Below are 23798 nucleotides of genomic sequence, written 5' to 3'. Positions count from 1 at the left end.
AGGCTGAATTGCCATGTCCTCAGTGGGAATACTAAGGAGTATCCCTTTTATGTAGTCTCTTGCTCTCTTTGTTATCCCAAGGTCGGATTAAAAGGTGCCAATAATTTCCAACCACATCCTCAGTGACCAACTAACCAGGTAATTAAACATTTCTAATGAAGATTCAGGGATCCAGCCTTGTGTGGTGGAAGTACTGTCTCTGATTCAGAAACACAAAAGTTTGTTTGCTTGATTGCTGCTCCCTCTTGTGGGGTTCAGGCCACTTTAAGCGAGCTTGAAGTTCACAATTAAATGCAGTGAGACCTACACAAAGCCTCAGTCACCGAGGCTCAAGCGGCCCTGAGTGAAGGGAAGTCCAGGGGGTGAGATCCAGCTGTATGGGAGGTTTCTGAGTTCAGGAACCTGTGCAGCAGCCCCATGACCTGTAATTCCTTGGCAGCCTTCTGGGAGAGGAGGGAGCAGTGCTGGGAGCAACTGAGGGACATTTAAATGGCTCCAGGGAGTACGAGCAACCTGGAGTGTGGCAACCCTCTGCTGTCGGGAGTGTCGAGCCTCCATCGTAGTAGAGAAGCGGGTGAACTCAGAACCCTGCAGGGTAGTTAGTCAAGGGACTGTTAGACAAGGGACTGTTAAAGACGAAGGCAGGAAGCAGGTCACTGCATGAACCAGGAGGAAGGTTCCTCCTCCTTCTCAGAATCTTACAAGTTGGTCTGGCACCTTCGACAACAGGTATGAGGCTCTGGAATTAGAAGTCCAAACAACCGATGAGATGGGCGAAGGTCCTTCTGGGACAGAGGAGCCTCCTAAAACACCACCACCTGTACCCCACATCAAGACCTCCTCTGCTAACCCCTTAGAAGGGTAGTTGTAATGGGAGACTCCCTTCTAAGGGGAAGGGAGGGTCTGATATGCAGACCGGACCCAACTCACAGGGAAGTCTGCTACCTCCCAGGGGCTCGGATAAGGGACATTACTGGAAAACTCTCCAGTCTAGTAAGGCCCTCTGATTACTGCCTGCTATAGGTTGTTCAAACTGGCAGTGATGAAATAACAAAGACAAGTCTGAGGGCAATCAAAGGAGACTTCAGGGCCCCAGGATGATTGGTTGAGGGATCAGGAGCACAGGTAGTGATTCCTTTGATTCTTCTGATAATGAGGAATAATATTGGTAGGAATAGGAAGATCATCAGGTCAATAACTGGCTCCAAGGTTGGTGTAATTGGAGAAATTTTGGGGGTTTTGACCCTGAGATGATCTGCTTCACACTTGGTCTACTGACACCTGATGGGATGTACCTTTCTCAGAGGGGAAAAGGAGTTCTAGCACAGGAGCTAGTGGGGCTCATTGATAGAGCTTTAAATCAGCTTGGAAGGGGGAAAGGAACTAAACCAGGCTCGCCAGTGATGAGCGATGGGATGGTGTGCCAGAACTTGAGAAAACCAGCACTCATGGGATCCCTCAATCTGCCTCAGGAGGTGTTGGCTGCAATGAACCACACCTGCAGTGTTTCTACACTAATGCACACAGCGTGAGGAACAAAAAAGAGGAGCTCAAAGCTTTGGCCCAGTCCCAGAGATTTGACATCACTTGTGTAAGTGAAACCTGGTGGGATGAGTCCTGTGACTGGAGTTGGACAGTTTGACAGGTTGGACAGTTACAGGCTTTTCAGGAGGGAGTCCTTTTTTCAAGGACTTATCTTGCTGGCTGTGCTATTAGTATTTAGTATGATTTACTTTTTTGCCGAAGCAGAGAGAAGCCTGTATCAGCTGTAGCAAACTTGGCAAGCAAGTGCCTGCTGTACTGGCAACATTAAGATCTCTTACATGTCCTCTCCTGTAGTCAGCGCTTCTGAGTTGCACTCCGTGGGCTAGTGCCCTTGTGTGCAGAGAGCTGCTCTGTTATGCAAGTTGCTATTGAAAATTAAGTTCCAAGAAAGAGTTCTGTTTGCCTCCTGTGTGCTCTCCTGTATATTCAATAAATGCAAATGCTGTACCTGGGGGAAAGATTTTTTTTTTTCTTGTACTTTCTCCTGTCGTAAAATCTCTGTATGTAGTGTGTTGTGTCTTAAGATTTCAAAATGCTACTTGTGTTTTTTTCCTCAAGAGGGACATATAATCTCTGTTCTCTGGACAAGAAACTGAAGTGCAGTGGAATTCTGAATTGCTCCTAATTGATGGCAAAGACCTGTGCAAGTTCACTGACTAGTTCTTGGCATGAAACTCTTCTGAAATTTCCCACTGAAGCTTAAAAGACAAATTGTTCTGACCTATTACAAAATGGGAAGGACCCACATCAGTGTGACACTGAAACAATGGCAGTTCACAAGATCTAATTTCCAGTCTTAGACAATTTCAGAATAATTATATGATTTGTCTCAGCATTGGAAACTGTTCAGTTTCTATCACTTAACCCATGTTGAACTGTTCCTGTCCAGGAACTGGAATATGGGTATTAAATCTTGGTCCCCTTGGCTTTAGGGAGTATTCAATGGGTGACCTGAAGCTTCTCATCTTCATTTCACTTGGCCTTAAAAGAATATGTCAAACTGAAATTTGCCTGCATGCAAAGTCCATGTCTCTGTGGAGACCCAGTGGTGTTGGTGGACTCAATACCCTGTAAATGTATTTGTTCTTACCATGATGCAAGTGGGCTTTTGGTTGATTTTTTTTTTTTTTTAAGGTGATTAAACCAGAAAACAGGTGGACTTGGTTTGAGAAACCAAAAAGAATTCAATCTTGTATTTATACCCTTTCTTAATGCTTTATATCACTTCTTGTCATAGACTGGGCAGTCCCTGGAACAGTGTTAGTAACCTTTACTTCAACATGGGCGGTTTCTTTTCTCTGGACTAGTAGTGTGGCCATTGTTTTACGCACTTGCTGGGAGTCTGTATCTACATTTTAATGTGCTGTAAGTGCAGAGCTGTGTTCCATATTTGCCAGCTCTTATTCAGATGAAATTTGCAGTTCAGTGGGGACCAGAATGTGATCCCCACAGATTACATTGCTCGTAGTAGTCCCTGAATTTCAGTTCTTATTTATACTTCAAATATGTTTACCAGTCAGGAATAAAAATCCCTGTTTATGTCCGTGTTCAAAAAGATGTTGGCATTTGCCCAGCCCCAGAGCCCTCCCCAGCCTCCTGCATTTCTTTATGCTGTAGAGAAAGGGGATGAAATATTGCAGTTTATTGCAGGCTCCAAATAGGGTTATTGTGCTTACTTTATGGTCAAGACAAATGTGTTTGCTCTTCAGTAACACGTACCAGTGATTGAATTAATTTTGTATGTGTGCAAATTCAGTATGCCAAATATACACATTTTGTAATGAAGAAAGATTTAGAACCTTTTGAGGTGTACATTCCATAGACTAACTTTGGGGTGGATTTTACAGGCTTTTACCTCCCTTAGGTACACCCTGTCCACATACAACCCTCTTTCTGCCAGATTGCTTTAAGCCCTCTAAAGTCAGCAGTGAACTCTGTGTGACTTTAATTACAGAGGCTGTTCTGCAATCAAAGAGAAATACAGTATTTAAAAAGCACTCTGGATCACAACCATTCTACTTGTGTGTTCTGAGGTTTGGTTCTATTTACATTTTAAATGAGGGAAACAGTCACTGCAAAATGCTGTTGATGCCACAGAGGGAAAACTAAAAGGATCAGTGGGGTCACTGTAAAAGAGAAGCTTCTCTTTTTATAAAGAAATTGGGTAAAACAAGTGGAAGAAACGACTGGATGCAGCTTCATGCAAATAACTATTTCACGAGGTAACACTGGAAAGCTTTTTATGCTTTCCTTGCGAAATTCCAGTCCATATTTGCTAATACTGTCAAGTGGGTTTTGTTTATTTTTCTCCTTCTAGATATGATTTCTGGTTCATTTACTGGTATGAGTGATCCAGCTGTTTCCAAAGCCAGTGTCAACTCCCTCAAAACTATTTTACATGAGTAACAGTCTTGATCTAAAATACATGAGTGCAGTATTACATGGGGTGTATAAAACATGTGGGTTTGCTCTTGGAGGTAACAGCTGTAGAGGAGTATCCAAATTCTTCTCTTGTGGGAGCAACCACTTACTGACTAGAGCTATTTAGAGAGAAAATGCCAATTGAAGAAGTGACGTAAATGTGGTTAGTTGATACTTTGTTGGTCCTCTGACAAATACATCACCTACACAGAATTGGTAGGGGTTTAAAACTGTAACACACTGCTGCAGAGCCGCCTGCCTTCGCCCTATACTGGAATTGTGCTTTCATCCCTATTTTGCTTTCTCAGAGTATGGAAATGGGACAAGGTATTAATTACTAAATAGCAGTGGAAGTGGTGCACCCTATGGATACAGGGAGCTTCCCATTCTCCAGGCTCTGGAGCTACTTGTAAAAATATCTTTTTTATAAGATTCTACAGAACTGATTTTCTGTAGAATTTTGTAATTTCCTTCCTAATCTTGTCCCTGAAGCTGCTTTGAGGTCTCTAGAGCTTTCTCATGGAGAGGGTTTGTTTGAATTGAAGAACATGCTTTGAGCATTTTTCCTTTCCCTGCTACCATGAGTCCAGTGCATCTGAAAGCAGAATCCAGTTTGCAGCTAAGCCAGTGGAAGCTAAATCAGTGCCTTAGTATTCAGGGGAACCCAACACTGCAGCAGGTACCACACCAGTGCAAGCTACTGAAGAAGCTGTCAACAAGGGGGTGTGTGAGAATGTACGTGACCGAGTAGCAGAGGGAAAGAGACTGTATAACCTTCCTGAATAATCAGTAAATTTTACAACAGTGTCACTTTTAAACCCCAAGGGGAGGGGAAAAGAAAAACCAAAACAAACCAACCAAAAAAAACAAAACAGAAAAACCCTAACAAAAACATTTACTAAGACAATAAATGCCTCTAAAACACTGTGAAGATCTATGGAAATGATTACAGGATACTTTGGTTTTAAGAGGTGTTTTAAGATCAATGCCTTGTGTCGGGATTTACTTTGGTAATCCATGCAAGCTCATGATGGAGCTCAGTTATTGTTTAGACTGTATTTTTAGCAGCAGGCCCTTGTGACTCCATGGCAATATAATTTATGAGGTAGGACGCAACTCCTTAATTGTCTCTTACATTGTAGAGCTGTACATGCTGTTCACTGCAGAATAAACATTCTCCTCCTTTATGGGGGGAAAAAAGGTCTGTGTCAACAAGACTTTCCAGGCTCTGGTCACATGCTTAAATTAGATCTCTGAGATGGGTTTCCTCTCAAACGCATGAGCAAACATTTCTCCAAAGTGGACAGTGTTCGTGTATAAATTCCTCATTAGTCGTGGGTGTCTTTCCCTCCCCCCTTCCCAATTTTTGGCTTAAACTGTTAAGCAAGAGGACCAAGAATGCTGACCCCTTAAACACAGATAAATCGCAACAGCACCATCAGCATGTCAGGGGGGAGCCTGTTCCAACTCCCTGCTAATGATGCTTGGGAATTAATGGAAAGAGAAAAACAGAGCTTTGGTATTCTGAGAAACTTTAAAAACAAAACCAGAAATCACTCTTGGAATGCCCTTGCAAGAAAAGCTTTCTCTGAAAAAAATTATCATTTAATCTCCCACCAAATTCATTCCTGTGGGATTGCAGGGTGTGAGTGAGTCCAACTCAGAAAAATATGTTTATGTTGCAGTTAAGGGTGGTCATGGGAAACACCACAACAGTTCTTTTGGTCAGGTTTCCTTTGTAGGTGTCCTTATTATCCCCTTTGTATGGGAAAATTGGACACTTCTCAAAGGGAAATATCAATTTTTTGCTAAGATGTTTGATAATGAGATTCTTCAGTGTTTGCAGAGGATCTTAAGGTAAAGATGCGATCACTCTAAATTTAAGATGCCGTACTAGTTAATTCGCTCTCATGTATACAGTCAAATATTTGGGTTGAAACCATAATTATGTTTAGCTGTAAGACTTTTTGGACTTGATTTTTACTGTGAATTGGATGTTGATTGCCTTTTTGTGTGTTGAGTTGGAGAGCTTGGTGAGTTAACCGTGGCACTCCCAGAGTTTTCAAATGCTCCATGTGTTTCCCCCACTTAATGTCCCTGATGAGGTAGGACTGAAGTACAGAACCTCAGTCCTTCTGCGTGGCATTTTTTGGAGTTGCTGTTGGTTTTCCAAATTACAGAATTTACAGTTGTGGTGGAAATGGTTAATGCAGCTTCCAACTCTGTAAAGCTGATTAGGTTGGAGGTAGAGCCTGGAAGATGGCAAAGCCTCATGTTGTGGATACCCCAGCAGAGAAGCCCTTTTCTACAAATAAAGTCTCCTACTGGATCACTTCTGTGTTTGGTTTTTTTTATACAGATGTCTGTATATGGAGGTTCTGTGAGATGTTCCCAACCAAAACTTTTTTTTTTGTGCTCTGATTTTTTTTCCCCCCCATTTATTAAGCAAAGGAATGGAAAAGCTTAAGACTGGGTCAGGAATTTTTATTGGCTTGTGGTAAATATTCTTGAATCTCTCTTCTAAAACAAGAAGATCACGTAGCTTTTCATACACTCACATTTCAGAAGCTTTCCAACAGTAGCGAGGTACTAATATATTTGATTTCCAAATGTTCATGAGAGGTACTAATATATTTGATTTCCAAATGTTGATGACAGCATCGCTTTTGAGTTCTGAAGCTGAAGGGATTCCCTGAGCTGACAGACATGCCATGTAAAGGCTACCCAAGAGCCTCCCAGCCTCCCCTTGTGACTGTGGTGTGGCACTTGCGCCTGGTCCAGCAGTTTCCTTCCTCCTCCTCCCTTCCAGCCTCACTAGAAGATAATCTGTTGATACTGGCAGTGCATTTTGGTGCTGAAAACCGGACATTGTTTTCCTAAGAAGCACTTAGTTGTGTTTACTCGAGTTCATTGCCTTGGTTACAGGTTACAAGGAGGTTTTGTTAACTTTGCCAGCTGAGCTGCAAAGGTGCCAGGATGCCCATAGCAGGCAGGGATGATGAAGTGAGATGCATACGTCATTTTTCCTGTCTGCATGACTCCACATGGGTGTTACTCTGTAGATTTTTATAGACTTTCTTGAACATTAGAATAATTTGGAACCTTATTTAAAAAAAAAAAGCTAGAGTAACCAAATATTTCTTCTAATATAAAGTATTTTTCAGCTTTTTTTCTCTCCACAAAATGAGACTTGCTTTGTCTGTTTCTTCTGTTTGGAAAGGCAGTAGTAAATGTGATATGGAGGATCATTACTAAAATTCTAAGAATCATTAAATCAGATAGGTTGGAAATGACCTTTAAGATTGAATCCACCCAATAATCTAATATTGACAAGTCCACCAAAAGTGATGCTACTTCAAAAGAGTACAGGAAATGCACGACAGAATTTCATTTTTATATCTATGATATAAGCTCAGTTATGTACATAGGTGATGGATAGTGTTGGGAGGTGGCTGCTATATTGCTTATGAATTAATACTGAGGTGAGCCAGACTGATCTATAGTGCAGGTTTTTTCAGTGTTTAAACCTGTCTGTAAAGGTCTTGCCTACTTTACTCCTACTTGAGTCCTGCTTCCATGCCTCTTAAACTACCTCTGGCACCCTGAAGACAAAAATAAGCAATTGAGTGTGAGCTGTGCTGGGGGCCAGGCTTCCTTGGAATTTGATGAGTTATTAGTGATAGTAACATACTTGGAGGGTGACTGTATGATCTTTCCCTCTTCCTTTTGATGCAGCTCCTTGGTAGTTGTGTGTAAATTGTGTGGTTCTGGAAAACTGATTTTTTAGGATTTAGACTAGCATTTGTGGAGGAATGCATTGTGCTGAGTGCACACATGCATTTTTTGTGTGTGTGTGTGTGTTTGCAAAGGAGAGGTGTGTTCTCCCTGGGGAGATAAGGGGTCTGTGTCATCAGAATTGGAGTTCTGCTGTCTTAAGTGCAGTTAATTTATTTTTTTTTTCCTGCTTAGACATACCCAAGATGAACTTCTAAGATGAATGTCTAAGGTAACCAAGTTATGCCACTAGGTTTCTGAAAATGTCAACTGACTTTCCCCCCTTCCCCTCAAGTCTATCATTATCTGTTTTTCTTAGGCTCAGTTTAGCATTTTAGTACATGTAATGCATATTTCCACAATGAACATTCTTCCTGCTTAGATATGTCCCGGAATTAATGGCACTCTTCCAGTGTCCCATTTCAGAGGGGAAATGCACGGACATGAGAACTGTCTGACAGTGCTGAATAAATAAATATCATGATATTTATCAGAGCTTCAGAATGCTTTGGCTTTCTGAATAGGAGAGAGGTATGACAAGATGGGCACAGCATTTTGAGGGGGTAAAAAAAGAAAAGCTAAGACTAATACCCACTTTCAGCCAATGTCCTCCAGGTGCTGTGAGTGTCCCCTGTACCTCCAGGGCAAGGAATTTAAGAGATCCCTGCTATCAGCTTAACGATGCTAAATACCCGTGGCAAGCAGTCAAGTAAGATGCATCACTGGCTTCCTAGATTGTGGCTCAGCTCCTGTAGTCACAGGACTGTGTGCACTTGCTTTTTATTTAGCTGTGTCTGAAGAATCCAGTGGAGTGTTGAGCACCGGGAGGGTTGAGGAAGAGAGAGTGTGTGTGTGGGTGTACAGAGAATTCATGGTGTTGGGGAATTTGTCAGGACCCGGTTGGAATTCCGAGCCTCACTTCACGTAAAATCAGTCATAAGATGCTGAAGCATGTGTTCAGAGTGCTGTCAGCTCTGTATTACTGAAAAATAGAAGTTTGCTAGCATTAAAAGACCTCTTGATCCTTCAGTTCCTACCCAGCAGGTCCGTAGCACACTTGTTTGTTTGAATTTATCCTGAGGTATGTACAAAGTGCTTCCTCAAGTAAACCAAATAAAACTAAACATCTCTGCTTGTACATGGACTTGAAAGTAAACAGGAAAAGGTGTATGTGGGGTAATTTATGCCTTGTAAAGCCAGTGTATTTTCCAAGTGACAGTACAAAACTGTACAGATTTGCCAGTGAATGTAAGGGGAGTTTAACTCTCGTTAACCAAGAAAACCCAAAACGAATTGTCTATTTTAAGCTAAGCTGAAAATATTCATATTTTGTCACGCTCAGTTTTTATGATACTTCAGATTCACACAGTTCACATCACTTTCCTCTGTTAAAACTTCTACATACAAGACAATATGTATTTTTCCTGAAGAATTAACTCCATTTCCTGGTCTCTGCTGCCTTGGGGTGAGCTGCCATAGTCCAGAAGTGCCTTCTTCACAGCTGAGCACCAAGCATTGCAGGAATCCCAAAATCAGACTGTTTACTGCACCAAAATGCTGACAAGTCTCTGCAAACTAGGCATAACTTCTCTTGGATTTGGGGCCGTTCAGAAAAGACAGACCTGCTTGGCATGGCCTGGCAGGGCAGCAGAGCAGAGATGTTGCCAGCACTCGGGAAGCATCTCCAGGCAATCCAGCCAGCTGGGATAGGAAGCACTGCTGCAGGGCAGGCCAGGGCCTGCCTTCAGGTGCTGCAGATCTCTGTTGGTCTTTGCTCCTGCTGGTGGAGGATAAGGAAGCACAGCAGACTGAGAACTTTATCAGCCTTAAATAACGGGCTTAGGGCTGAAGGTTATACCACCTGGAAAGGAGAGCGTTTCCTGATAGTGTTACGTTGGCCTGGTTCCTGATTTCAGTGTGAGCAATACCAGGGGATGAAATGAGTGTTTGTTAAATGTAGATTTAAATTACAAATGCTTCACAGAAACATATATTATTTCTATATCTAGTGCTTTCTTTATTTTCATACACCTGCTGAAGTGGATTTAAGACAGTTGATGCTTATTTTTTAAAGCAAAGTTGGATCCTTTACCTGGTAATGAAGGATAAAATAACTTGTAGACTCAACAGGTGTTTTTGGAGTTTAATGAAAGAGATGACTTTGGAGACTTTATTGCACCCTTTTGGTACTTAAAGAAGGTTTCTAGGAATGGTGGAGATTTTTTACAATGGCCTAGAATGACAGGACAAGGGGGAGTGGCTTCACACTGTCAGAGGGCTGAGTTAGATTGGGTATAAGGAAGAAATTCTTCCCTGTGAGGGTGGTGAGGCCCTGGCACAGGTTGCCCAGAGAAGCCGTGGCTGCCCCATCCCTGGAAGTGTTCAAGGCCAGGCTGGAGGGGGCTTGGAGCAACCTGGTCTAGTGGCAGGTGTCCCTGCCCATGGCAGGGGTGTGGAACTGGGTGAGCTTTAAGGTCGCTTCCAACCCAAACCATTCTGTGGTTCTATGACTTATGTAAAACCAGTCTGTTTTACAAGTGTAAAGCTTCACCTGACTTAATCAGGGTTTCTCTCAGGGCCAGGGTGCAAGTTAGACATCCCTAATCCTTTTTATTTAAGGTAAGCATGTCTGGCCTTTCCAGGGACAGTGGGATATGGCTGGGGTCCAGGGACTGCCGGTGAAACCAGCTGAAGTATTACCCCCAAATGTAAAATAGTGCCAGCACTTCCAAATTGGCTAAAACACTGTCAGCAGCATGGGAGCGTGTGCTCTGCCAGCCTGAGGAACCAGATTCCTTGTACTGGGTTGGCAGCTCATGGAAAAACTGAGCTCAGTTGCTGGGTGGAGCTTTGCAGGGCTCGCCGACCTGTGCCGGCTGAGCGGGGAGGAGAGCGCAGGCTGAGTTGCTAAGGAGCAACCTGTTTTGCTTGCCGGAGAAAATCCGGTGCCAGGAAGAGATGACTGTCCATGTGCTCTATTGTTGCTGCTGCAGAATGGGAACGGATAAAATGAGCTGTTTAAACTTCGGCAGTTCTCCCTGCCCTGATGGTTTCCTCCCTGACATCTGGGAGGGGGATAGGTGTGTGCACTTGGGGTGAAGTGAGAGGGAATCGAGAGATGGTTTGGATGAAATCGGGTGGAATCAAAAGATGGCACTAATTTCTCTGGAGCCAGGATTTCTGCTCTCACAGTGCCTTGAATTGTTCTTGGGGTATTGTCCCATTTAAAACCTCTTGTGTCCTCTAATCTTTCTGTGGTTTTGGCTCATCCAACTCATCACGAGAGACCTTTTGAAATGCAGGATGTCCTTTTTTTTGGCCAGCCACTATTCCTGTTTGAGCTTCTGCAATATGGTCAGACCTCGAATAGATGCTTTTAAAAATTATTATTCTTGCTTAGCGTGTAATGCCATTTCTTACAGAATAAAACCAACACCAGCTAATCCAGCGTGGATAGCTTGTTTTAAGATCGGCTCTACACAACCCAACCCACCATACCGATATAATTGCAGCAATTAACAGCAATTAGGCGGCTTATTTCTGCCACGCAAACGCCACTTGGTGTGAATGTATATTTATAAGCATCTGTCCTGCGTATTATCTGCCAGCGCGCTGGTAGCTGCGCGGATATGCAGCCTGGAGGGCGGGCGTGCGCCGAGTTGTTGGGATGTTCCGGGGGTGTTTATCTTCCTCGGGCACAAAAGGGAGGCGATAAGGCTTGCAGACGCTCCGGAGTCGCTTTCCGTGGCGGGTTCCGTGGTGATTTCGCAGCGATGCCCAGCGGGAGCGGCGGCAGGTGTAGCCCCAGGAGCGCTCGGTCCGGCCCCGGCGGGGCAGCGCAGCCCCCGCTCCGCCCCCGGGCCGTGCCGGGCGGGTCCCGGGCGGCTCCCGGCGGGGACGGACGGCGGCAGCGGCACAGCGGGAGCCATGGAGGCGGCCGCCGACTGCCTCAACCCGGCCGCCCAGCAGCAGGTAAGGCCGGGGGTGCGGGGGCTCGGGCAGGGGCGCAGCCCCGCACTCCACGTGGTGTCCGGGGCCGGCCGGCGCCGCGGGTGCCCGGCCCCGCCGGGGCTCGGCCAGGGCTTGCTTTTGAAAATCGCTGACCTAAACGGGAGCAGTCGTGCCAGCGGAACCTGTAAAATGTTTTCCAAACGAAGTGTCAGAACAGCCCCTGTGACCGTCAAATGGTGGTGGGAGAGTTGGTCACTCCTTGACACGAGCTGGCACTGGGGCTCGCCACTGCATTGAAGGGAGAGGAGCTGTTATGGTGATGGTCTGTCAAGCCAGCGGCGCTGGTACGTGGGTATTAGCAGGGAGTCTTGAAGTTTACGTGTAGGCTAAGGTTCATCAACCTGCTGTCTTTTAATAGTGATTTGCATTTAAGAGAAAGGCGAGGAGTAAAACAGGATGTGGACTGACTGAACCCTATGTGATTCACAGGCTCATTATTGTATGAGTAAGTGGTGCAAAGTGTGTTTGTATTTATAACTCAGATGCAAAATATGTCAGATAATTATGCTGGTTTGACCTCTAAGCATAGAAGTCATTATAGACTCTCTTGTTTCCATGCTAAATAGCATGTGATAACTCCCCATGAGCTCCTGGAACTCGCTGGTTTAGATCACTTGTTGCTCAAGTAGAGATGGAAAAAACATTGCCATGGGTTAGCACTAGTTCTACCTAGTAGCTATGTTGGTCAACTGTGTTACAGGACTATTGCAAATCAGGTGTCACTTGTCTAAATAGGCTTTAAATTATGTACAACTGCAACAAACCTTGTCAGATTTTTGTCTGATAAAATATGACTTGGATAAATAGAATGAGCAGTTGTATAATATCTGAGGAAGAGCCTTTGCATGAAGAATACTGGAATGGGACAGCATCCATCATGAGAAGTTATGCTGACCCCAAAAGTGACTGGCTGGCTGTATCTTAAGCACGTTGGCAAGAAGTTTAAATCAGCCTGAGAATAGTTATTGCAGAAGTACATAATAGTGGTTGTATACAGTGAGCAGGTGTAATTTAGTTGGGCAGACTTGTGTTTTAAAGCTTCTCTGGCAGTGGGATCAGAGAGCTTTTCGGAGTGTGGTTTGGTGCTGGCAAACTAACACTTCAGTCCTCCACAAAAAATACGATACTAACTTTGATTACTGGTCTTAGAAACAGGTAATTTTGAGTGCATTGGAATTAAGGGGTGCTTTGTATAGATGGAAAAGTCTTACACATGTAACTTTGTGGCAAGTCAACATAGTCATTTTTCACTCAAAAAAAGCAGCATAACTTCCTGTCTTTGTTGGCTGTTTCTTGGGGCTGCCAGGCGAACAATGAACCCCTGGCCTTTTCAGAAGGGAAAAGCTCTGAGAATGCACACCTTCAGGATGTGTGTCACTGGCCTCTACCTTACCAAGTCACCTAAATAATTCTCTCATCGAAATGATAATGACCGTGCAGCTTCCCCAACGCCGCGCTTGGGGCAGGAAGCCATCGCTTCCGTAACCATTGTGCATTATAGCCTGGCCACGGGCGCAGCCAGACCTCACCTTGTCTCCAGGAGTGATATTTAAAAAGGAGGTGTGGGGGGTAACTCCTCAGCAGTTGCACATCTCATACTCCCACCTCTCCCCACTGCTGCGGGCGGCAGAAGATGCTTCTCACCTTTTCCAACTCATATCCGGTATCTGGTTTAGTTTTTTTCAGACGTAGTTGTGCTGAACCAGGTTACAACCTGCTTATTTTTTTCCCTGTTCAGAGCTAAATACAATGCACTCCTTTAAGTCAGGGTAAGGATCTGCTGCTGCACAGGACTGGATTTTTGTTTTCAAACTGGTGACCCTTAAGCAGGAGTGTCAAGTGCTGGGCAAATAGACCAGCAAAAGCAACGAGTGTTTTGCGGTTCAACGGTACACTTGTTTCAGGGCTTAGTGGCTATAAGTCATTCTGAGCAACTGCAATAAAAGACAAAAATTCAGTGTGTATATCTGTAGTATTTGAGAGAGTTACAGAAATTAAGGTGATGATTTTTCAGCTGGTGCACAGTTCCGTGTTCATCTCAGCAGTGTGGTTGCCATCTCCTCTCGTTTTGCCCACAGGGCTTTACGGAAGCCTCTTAGGAGGTGTTTTTTTTGTATGACGTGCTCAGTAAGGCTGAAGCTGCCAGTTCTTCTTGTCGGATGAGCAATACCTCATAAAAGGGAAGTTGCAAAAGCTTTGTAATGAGTGCAATTAGGCTTCATATTTTTATTCTTCTGTTTTTGCCAGTGATCTGTCACTTTTGATTGAGGCCTGTATTGCTTGCTGAGTCACTAGTGAATTTTAGATGATTTTAAGATCATTTCCTTGAATCTTAGTGATTTTTAGTTTTTTTTATCTTGAATCCCTTAAATAGTTCTTTATGCCTTAGGCAACCTAAAGACTTTCATTTTAGCTTTTGTAGTATGAATTTCAGAAGTCTGTGTGAATTTTGGGGTGGTTTTATAATGTTCAGCAGTGTCTCTTGCAGGCTGTGGTGTCTTGTCCCTGCTATTGCCCTTACAGGTAGTTGCTTTGATGAGCACTTGGACTGGATGAAGGCCAAAGTCAGCCAGGCAAAGCCTGTTTTGGTTTGGTCAGCACAGAGAGAGAAATGTAAAGTTAACATTGCTGTTTGCAGGGCGTGCAAGGAATCAAGGTATTTATAGCACAGAGCAGAGTCCAAGAGTTTCAAAGAGTGTGGTTTGACAAACTCAGATGAGTTTAATCACACCCCTGTGTTTGAGGGAGAGGTCCATAATAAATCTGACAGTCTTTTGTCTTAGTCTGAAAGTTGGTGCTTTTATTCTTACTGGTCTTAAAGGTTTGCAGATTGACTGTGAATGAGCGGGTGAGAGTGGCCATGGAGGTTGTGTTTTGGTGGGGTACCTACACCTGTCTGTACCTGAGCTGTGCTTTTGCACAGGAAAACCTGTGTCTAAGAGGTCCTGTTTGACGCCCACACTTGCTGCAGAATTTGCTGGATGTTAGGATGCTCCCAGACTTTGGTTTGACTTTGATAATGTTGTACACAGTGTGTGGACTCATCCCTGCCCTGATGGATTTACTTCCTCTGAGCTCACAAGCGATGCCAGGTTTGTCACTAATGCCACCAACAGAGTATAGTAATTCCATCCACCAAAGCATGCTAGAAATAGGATTATGAAGGCCACAGGTTGATCATTTAATGACCAGTCTGACTATACCATAATACATTTCTGTTGAGTTGGAGAACACCTGCAGAACTTCAGGTACTGAAGTGTTACTTTTCTTCTTGCATATTTCTTGTCACCCATTCTCTCATTTTGCTGTGGACTCAAAAACCCTTTAGGAAAGGGTGGCCTGTTTCTTACAAACGGCCTTTGTCCAGCACAAATGAGCTGGTGTTTTGTCAGGAACCACGGTGAGAATTGTGTAACCATCTAAATGGCACCCAGACACCCTTGAGAACATGTGTAAAAATGTAGCGGCCCAGGTCACTTTGTATTTGATGCAGAACACCAGACCTTGAGGCACAGCAGCCTTCTGACATACAAGCTGGGGTTACCAGGGAGCCAAGAGCAGTTCTGACATGATGTGTGGGGGGGATTTATTCACTGTGAGGATGGTCAGGCACTGAGACAGGAGCCTGGAGGGGCTGTGGAGCCACCAAACCTGGAGGTTTTCAGGAGCCAACTGGGCAAAGCAACTGATGTGAGTTTGATGCTGACCCTGCTTTGAGCAGGAGGATGGACTGGAGACCTCCGGAGGTTCCTTCCAGCCCAAACAATTCTACAATTATTTGTTTTGACATGATAAAAATGAATTGCCTTAAAATATTAATGTTCAGGGTGGAATAACAATTTAACTTCTTACAAAGGTGGTACCAGTATGTGCTAACAGCAGATTTTTAACTTAAAGTTCAAGAATCCAGAATACAGTTTGTGTTCAGAGATAGTTAATGCTGAAGAGCCATGTGGTCATGGAAAGAAAAAGTTCATAAATAAACAATATTCTTGTTCCAAGACTTAAACCATTGTTAGTCAAAGGTGCTAAGTGAAAATATGTTTTTCTTCTTACAAGGTTTGCAGATTGGCTCTGAATTAACAGGTGGAGGACTGCATAGGTGAAATAGAATTAATTAGAGGTGCCCCATGGATTGGCATTTAAAACTGAAATGCATCCTACTAAATGACAGGTTACATGTGCAATGTTGCACAAAGTAAAATTAATTAAAGTTACTGCAATTGGTATCAGTAATTAGGGAACTGTGAGCCTCATTCTCAGGAAGGCTTGAGAATAACTGGCTAAATTTTTAATTTTCATTCCTATTTTTCAAGTTGTTTCATTTCATATTATATTGTGCTTCTGTAAAATATATAATTCTGCAACATAGCTAGGTATTGTGCAAATCCTTTTGTCTTTATGATGTAAGGAAAGCAAGGGGAAATGCACATACTTTTCTGTAGTACAACATCTGAATTTTACATAAAGGCATCCAATTCTAATCTGAAAGCTGAGCTAGTTATTGAAATTCATGAGGATGAGACCTACAGTAATGTTAACATAAAAATAATCTTGTTTCCACCTCTTTCTGTCACAGGGAAAGTTTGAGATACACAGTCTGTACTGTTTGGTGTATTTTGTTTATGGAGACTTTGGGGCCCTTTGTTTTCCATAAGGGAAAAATAGTTTGCTCGGATGTTATTCTTCACCTATATCAGGTGGGATCTGCAAGTGCTACAGTTTATTTTTAAATAAACAGAAAGGAATCATGTCAAGTTGATATCATACTTGTTTGTAGAGCAGTGATTTCTTACCTTTAGCATACATGTCGGGGGAATGTTTACATAGTGGGTGTCATAAACAAATTCAAACACTGCAGGTGGATCATAACACTGCCTGGCAGGGATTCAGCCTAGGATTTGCCTAGCACCAGGGCTGGGGTGTTTTTTTGTTGGTTTTTTGGTTTTTGTTTTTTTTTTTGGACAAACTGCTTCAGATTGGGAAGTGCTGTTGAAAACACTCCTGGGAATACATGCCTGCACCCTGGAGCCTGCCATCACCTGGCTCCATAAGCAACGGATGATGAGAGGGGATGGTTTTGGGTGCAGATGTGGAGATATGAGTTTCTGTCCATGGCAGAGCTGGTTACCTCAAAATTCAAGCAGTGAACTCAAGGGAGAGCAGCGCTCTGTGCAAAACCAGCCTGTCTGTCTTTCTGCCATGAGCTTTTTTTTTTGCTCCCCAAGAAGGTGGTTTTTTTGTTATTACAAGTAATTTTTCAGACTGAAGTTCACAGAATCACAGGATAGTTGGAGTTGGAAGGGACCTCTGGAGATCATTCAGTCCAACCCCTCTGCCAAGGCAGTGTCAGCTGGAGCACACAGGAACGTGTCCAGGTGGGTTTGGAATGTGTCCAGAGAGGGAGACTCCACGATCTCCCTGGGCAGCCTGTTCCAGTGCTCTGCCACCCTCCATGGAAAGAATTTCATCCTCATGTTAAGGTGGACCTTCATGTGGTTTAGTTTATGGCTGTTGCTCCTCTTCCTGTTGCTGGGTACACCTGAAAAGAGTCTGGCACCATCCTCCTGACACCCACCTTGGGGATATTTGTATGGACTGATGAGATCACCTCTTAGTCTTCTCCAGGCTGAGGTTTTATGATGTACAGCATCACAAGGCTCCTAGTCCTCCCATACACTGCTCGTGCTTGGTTTTCATTAGCTCTTTTCCATTAGTTGCAAGTTCCAGCCAACCTACAAGGCAATTTTTGGCTTTCTTTCTGTGTTTTGTTTTGTGTTTTTGAAGGCCCTTTTCCCCAAGCTTGACTGGTGAATACACTTACAGAAGGGAGAAGAAATTACACCTTCCTTTTTTTCTGGTTTCCCTTCTGTTTTGAAGCACTGGTGAAAACATCAGCATTTTGATTTCTCTGTGTGCTTGACTTTGATATTATGCACTTTTTCCTGTAAATTTGGATGCTGTACTTACAGTGGAAAGTTTCATAAGCAGAGGAGTTGGGTGTAACACCAGGGTGACTGGCTGAGTGATGCCTTTGACTCCTGCTGAGCTATTCTGAATTCCACTGGGCGAGCTGCTCACAGTTGTATTGTACCAAGCCTGAAATTATTTCACATTTTTCTCTGTAAGACCTACTGGCTTTGCCTGGGATTTCAAGCAGAATATTAAAAATGTTGCTGCTATGTGTAGCATGTTCCAGCACTTCCAACAGGGCTGAAGTGAGGAAGCACTCCCTAAAGGCCTGTTCCTGGCAGAATTCCATTCCAGAGAGGTTTGGACGGGAATACAGAGTTCTGGAGACTTACAGTTGAGTTAGTGCATTTTCTCAGGTTCCCTACCCTCTATCACTTCAGCCTTAGCTGTGCACAGTCATGCTGAACAGCAGTGTTTACCCAACCCCTGTGCCCAGGTATGTGTGCGCAGTGTCAGCGGTGAGGAAAAACGGCACACGATGTGTTTGCTGCTGGTCAAATTAATTCATCAATAAAAAATAATCCAACACCGCAGGGAAGGGAAAAAAACCCATCCAAAACAAAAAGAGCAAAACCCGCCTTTCTTAAGTAAATCTCCCTGTTTCCTCCCCAGCCACACAAACAGTAATTAAAGAGACACAGAGCACTTTTAAACACAAGTGCTAACGAGGGTTGTGCCTGCGCGGGGGTGTATTAGCTGACTGTGAAGATAACAAGTTACTGAAGGCAGGGCCATTACTTGCAATAGGGAATTAACTCCTACGGATGTGTTTACAGTCTTGCCGAGTCAAGTCTCCTTATTTCATGCCCTGCTTAACAGGTGTGTTTCACGTTGGATTGTCCAGCTTTCATTTCGTTCCTGTGTTCCCGTTTGCAGGCTGAAGCAAGGCTCGCGGCGAAGCGAGCGGCGCGGGCAGAGGCACGGGAGATCCGAATGAAAGAACTGGAGAGACAGCAGAAGGAGGTAAGGTCAAGGCTCTGGGGGGTGTTTGGACTATGTGCAGGGAAGAAGATGATCAGAGACTCTGGAAGAGAGGGTTAATCTGTATTCTATGGCAACACATGTAGTCTGTGTGGAACTAATGTTAATCGTAGAACAGCCTGGAAAAAATATGGATTGTGGCAAGGATTTTATCTTGGTGAAGCCAGTGTAATTATTCACAGAAAATACTCGTGGTTAGTAATTATTGTTTAATATTAAACTTCGAAGTATGCAGCTTCTTTGTGTGTGCATTGGGGGGGGTGGATTCTTATCACTTTGTTAGAAATCTCATGAATATGGAAGACTCCTGGCCCTTGTATAACTGTATTGTAAATTGTTCTGCTTTCTACTGTGAAGCTGATTTTGGGCTGTCCCCCAGTTTGTAGAAAGGATGGTCTGCTGTTGGCAGGAGCAGTGACAGAAACTGAACTTGGCAAAGCATTACCTTCTCCACAGAATTTGGATTAAATGCCTACTGTAGTCTCTCCCTAATTCAGGAAGAGCTGGTTGTTTTATACCACCAGCAGAGTTTCTGTGCCTCTGCCTGTCAGCATGTGGGAGGTCATGAGCTTCCAGCGTAGGAACGATCTTAAAGACCAGAGAGCTTGTTCTGCTCCTGCTGTGTTTGACAAGTAGGAGCTGTACTCAGTGTCACTGCTACAAGAAACTGAGAGCAGCATTTGTTTAAGAGCTCTAGGTTGGCAGGGGTTGGCACAGGTGAACTGAACCAAAAGGGCTTAAAATTTGTATTTGGTGATGTTGGTTCAGTGAAACAGGAGAGTAGGCATTACAAGGCCAACAGTAATAACAATTTGATTTTTTTCAATAGATTTTTGAGGGAAAAGGAAGTAGTAAGGAGTCTGGGGTCAGGGTGTGGGAATACATAGTAAGAACAAACGTACAAGAGCATGTAGTGACAGGACAAAGGGGAATGGCTTTACAGTGAAAGGGAATAGGTTAGATATTAGGAAGAAATTCTTCCCTGTGAGGGTGGTGAGGCCCTGACACTGGTTGCCCAGAGAAGCTGTGGCTGCCCCTGGATCCCTGGAAGTGTCCAAGGCCAGATTGGACAGGGCTTGGAGCAACCTGGGACAGTGGAAGGTGTTCCTGAAGGGGGGTGGAATGGGATGATATTTAAGGTCCCTTCCAACCCAGGCTATTCTGTAATTCAGTGATTCTACATCTGTGCTTTAGGGTGCAGAGAAGGATTCAGTGGAGCTTTTAAGCAGCGAATCAGGATGTGATAGCAGGATATGGATGAGGGTGTGATGACAGACGGGTGTCAGTGCAGGCTGCAGCAACCAGCCTGCAAAAGAAGCGCTCGGGCAGTTTGCCCACACTCGGCTTTTGGAGTGTCTCATCCAGCTGGGACATGTCTGGATGTGTCTCAGCACCCTGTAGCCACAGCAGGGTTTGATGTACCTGCAAACACAGCAGCAGTGAGAGCTGTGGGGGAGCCTTGCTGCAGATGCAGAGCTCATGGAAGAGAAGCCTTTTCCTGCTGCAGTTGCTGCTTTCTAAAGGATGTTTTTTTGCAACCTGTCCCACGGTCGGAAGAATTAAGTATTGGCACTGCCAAGCTGCCGACAGCCTGGTGGGACTTGCCAAGCAGCCCGTGGGAGGGCTTGTGGTAAACAAGCATCAGGTGTTTTGTTTGGGCAGGAAGGTAAATACCGGAGTCACGGCAGCTGACACCGTCTAATTTACAGATAACTTTAGTGGAGCTGATGACCCCTTTGAAGATTAAAAGCTGATGCTGCAAAGGGTGTCTTGGTAAACTGAAATTTTGGTATGAAAACTAAAGCTTGTGTGCATGCTCCTGCAGTTAATAACTGAGGAGCTTGTGATCTGAAGATCTGTGACAAATTTCATAGAGATAGAAATTGAATAGGACAGGATGTCCCTCTGAAATACCACATTCAGTAAAAGCTCAGCCAGATACCCACCACAATCTGCTTTGTAATTCACTGGCGTAAATGACATAATATGATTACACATTTATTTTGTATTTTGCAAACCCGGAGATTCTGTAACTGTTCAAAATAGCTTAATCTCAGCCCCCAGATGCCAGGTAGAGCTAGTGAGGATTGACTGGAGGAAGTTTTTCCTTGCCACAAGTATCCTGCAGATATAATAAAACATACAGAAAATCTCAAGCAGTGATCAACACAAGAGATTTGGCACCTACACCTTCTTTGGTGGGGAACCTACTGTGACGCTGGTGTCTGTACAGCTTGTTCTCTGCCATCCTCATTTCCCTTTGCAAACTTTTCAAGACATAAAGAGCACTTTTCCACTACTGCCATGTTAAATAACCAGAACTTAAAGCACTTGCTTTACTACTTCAGAAGGCTTTTTAAAGCCAGCTGTGGCAGTTAAAAAGCAATAAATAAATTTATTGCATGTGCGTGTACTTGTTCATGCTTAAAGCACTGTACATGCCCTGGCAGGCTTTCTTGTGGAGCATGGATTACTTGAAAATATATTTATATTGCTGCTCTGGTTTAAAAGTTTCCAGGTGCTACCATTACAGGCTATAACCATGGCAGTATAGCCCTTGCTGGCAAAGAATCAGGATGTTTTAATAATTTGGATTTGAAAATTGGCTCCTTTCCTGCCCACCGACTAGTATTAATGACATTTCTTCATCTTGTGCTTCGTTTTCCTCTTTTAAAATAACCAGGTGACTTTTGCATCACGAGTCTACACACATAATGGAGAAATTATGTAGCAGAAATGGATGGGCTTTTGGCAGAAAACACTTGATTGCAGGGGGAGATGTGGGAAAAGTTCTGGTGGAAGGCTGCAGCCGGTCGCTGTGGTGGGGCAGGATTGCAGGTGTGTCCCACCATGGCATCACCTGGCACCACCTCATGCTGGGCAGCAGAAAGAAGGATAAGCGTGCCAGTGGTTTGTGTTTTTCTTCTCTGGGGAGAGGAAGGTGAGGAGAACACAAGCACAAGTTTATAGTAAAGTGTGAACTAGGTAGATGAAAAGTGCTTTCTGAAGCTGAAGAAAGAAAATGAGCACAAGAATCATGATCTGATCACAGAATCCCAGAATGGTTTGGGTTGGAAGCGACCTTAAGGCTCATCTTGTTCCAGCCCCCTGCCATGGACACCTTCCACTAGCCCAGGTTGCTCCAAGCCCCATCCAACCTGACCTTGAACACTTCAGGGATGGGACAGCCACAGCTTCTTTGGGCAACCAGTGTCAGAGCCTCACCACCCTCACAGGGAAGAATTTCTTCGTAATATCTAATCTAAATGTCTACTCTCTGTGAATTTGAAGCCATCACCCCTTGTCCTGTATCTCCAGGCCCTGGTAAATAGTCTCTCTCCCTCTTTCCTGTAGGCCCCTTCAGGTCCTGGAAGGCCACAATTAGGTCACCCTGGAGCTTCTCTTCTCCAGGCTGAACAATCCCAATTCTCTCAGCCTTTCCCAATAGGAGAGGTGCTCCATCCCTTTTATCATCTTGGTGCCTCCTCTGGACTTGCTCCAACAGCTCCATGTCCTTCCTGTGCTGGGGCCCCCCGAGCTGGAGGCAGCTCTGCAGGTGAGGTCTCACCTGAGCAGGGCAAAGGGGCAGAATCCCACCCTCTTCTGCTGTGGGATGAACCTAGGACATGGTTGGCTTTCTCACGAAGATAAGGGTAGTGATCACTCTTGAATCACATATATGTGAATAAATTTATATATTTAGTAGAGAGTGTGTTCTTGGTGATAAGGCTTTAGGAAAGGCACAGATCTAACAAGTGTAACAGCTTGAATGTTTCTGAGTTCTCATTCAGTGCTGCTTTGTTGTTGTTATTCACCAAAGATGTAAATAATTAATCTGGAGGTTTGGGTAGGTTTGCTGGTTTGCTTCCATACGTAGTAAGTCAGTGCAGGAGAGCTCTCATTGCCAATGCATGTTCTGAGCTGAAAGGACAATTACAATAGATGGTACTTGCTCCCTTCCCTGTTTCCACACCGCTGATACCCCCCAGCTGGTGGGAGTCAAAGCAATGATGGGTCATCTTTTACCATGCCATGCTGCCAGGGCCTTTAAACATTTAGTTTCCAGCTGCAGAGTCTGAGGCCAGTCCCTTTGGCTTGTACTTGTGCTTGGTCCTGAGACAAATGCCTGTGTACACTCAGATATTTATTGTTAATTCACGCAGAAGAGCAAGTCAGGAGTTTTCAGCTCAGTTTTTCTGAATAACAAGTTGTTAATTATCATGGGGCTACCAGGTAAAATAAAAAGAATAATTTTTTTCCTGTGCATTTTTTCCCTTTTTCTCTTGAAGCTTGGCATAAGATGTATTAAAGCCTTTTTTTCCCCAAACGATGTTTAACAGGAATGTTTCAAGACACATAAAAGCTGCAGCATTAGGGCTAATTGTAGAGAATGTTTTCTGTAGGAGTACTTTCTATGTGCTCTGCTGCCAAGGCTTTAAATGTCTCTTTGAGGACTGACACTTGGAGACCACAGTTTAAGCTGATATTAGTGCCTGAAGTGAAAAGACAGTGATCTCCTCCCACTCCTTAATTGGCTGGATAAGATTCTTCCTTGTCAGTTTGCACATTAGATGAGCCCTCTAGTTCAAGGCAAGTGCACTGTGCTGGTCTCCTGCCTTCATTTTCAGCTCTTGCTTTAGGGGCACAGCACAGAACTTGCCTTGGCTATTTTGTAAATTCCTTCTTTAAAAGCCTACTCACTTTTCCTCCTTTGGATTCGTATTTCTTTAGGATAAAGTATGCCACCAATACTTTCTAGTAGAAAAGACAAGCTAGAGAAAAGCAGAATTTTTGTGGCTTGAATGGGAAGGATGAGACAGACTATGAAACTTGGTGCTTCCATATCCAGGGAAGAAATGGAGATGGTTTCTGATGGTTGATCTGTGCCTGTCTTACAAAGCCAGTGTGAAGATGCACAGGAAAATTTGGAAAGGGACAATGTTGAAGGTGTTTTTAGTAGACTCTGGACTTCTGTCACCATCTAACAATGCATCACTGGCTTGTTCTATCTGTTTTAAAGATATTTCTATGAAAAATGTTATTTTTGTGGGAAAACTCCTGTGATGGGGAAACCAGAAAAGCAGTCTGCCACT

General features: G+C 44.0%; 1 protein-coding gene across 9 annotated transcripts in view; it reads left to right on the top strand.

Annotated features, from left to right (window-relative positions):
• Positions 1–23798, top strand: part of LRRFIP1 (LRR binding FLII interacting protein 1) — a 112398-nt gene that overhangs the window by 29109 nt on the left and 59491 nt on the right. For 7 of the 9 annotated variants that reach the window (XM_027678072.1, XM_027678070.1, XM_027678069.1 and 4 more), the window contains exon 2: positions 18601–18687. In XM_027678072.1, coding sequence (XP_027533873.1) covers positions 18601–18687 — 87 coding nt within the window. Of the gene's footprint in view, positions 1–11634; positions 11713–18600; positions 18688–23798 lie in introns of those variants that run through there. The other 2 variants (XM_027678073.1, XM_027678071.1) reach the window with 1 other exon arrangement.

This window comes from Neopelma chrysocephalum, unplaced genomic scaffold (assembly GCF_003984885.1).
Source record: "Neopelma chrysocephalum unplaced genomic scaffold, ASM398488v2 Primary Assembly neopelma1_44, whole genome shotgun sequence".
NCBI lineage: Eukaryota > Metazoa > Chordata > Aves > Passeriformes > Pipridae > Neopelma > Neopelma chrysocephalum.
Note: the sequence above shows the minus strand (reverse complement) of the source record. Positions and strands in the feature narration are given on the sequence as shown.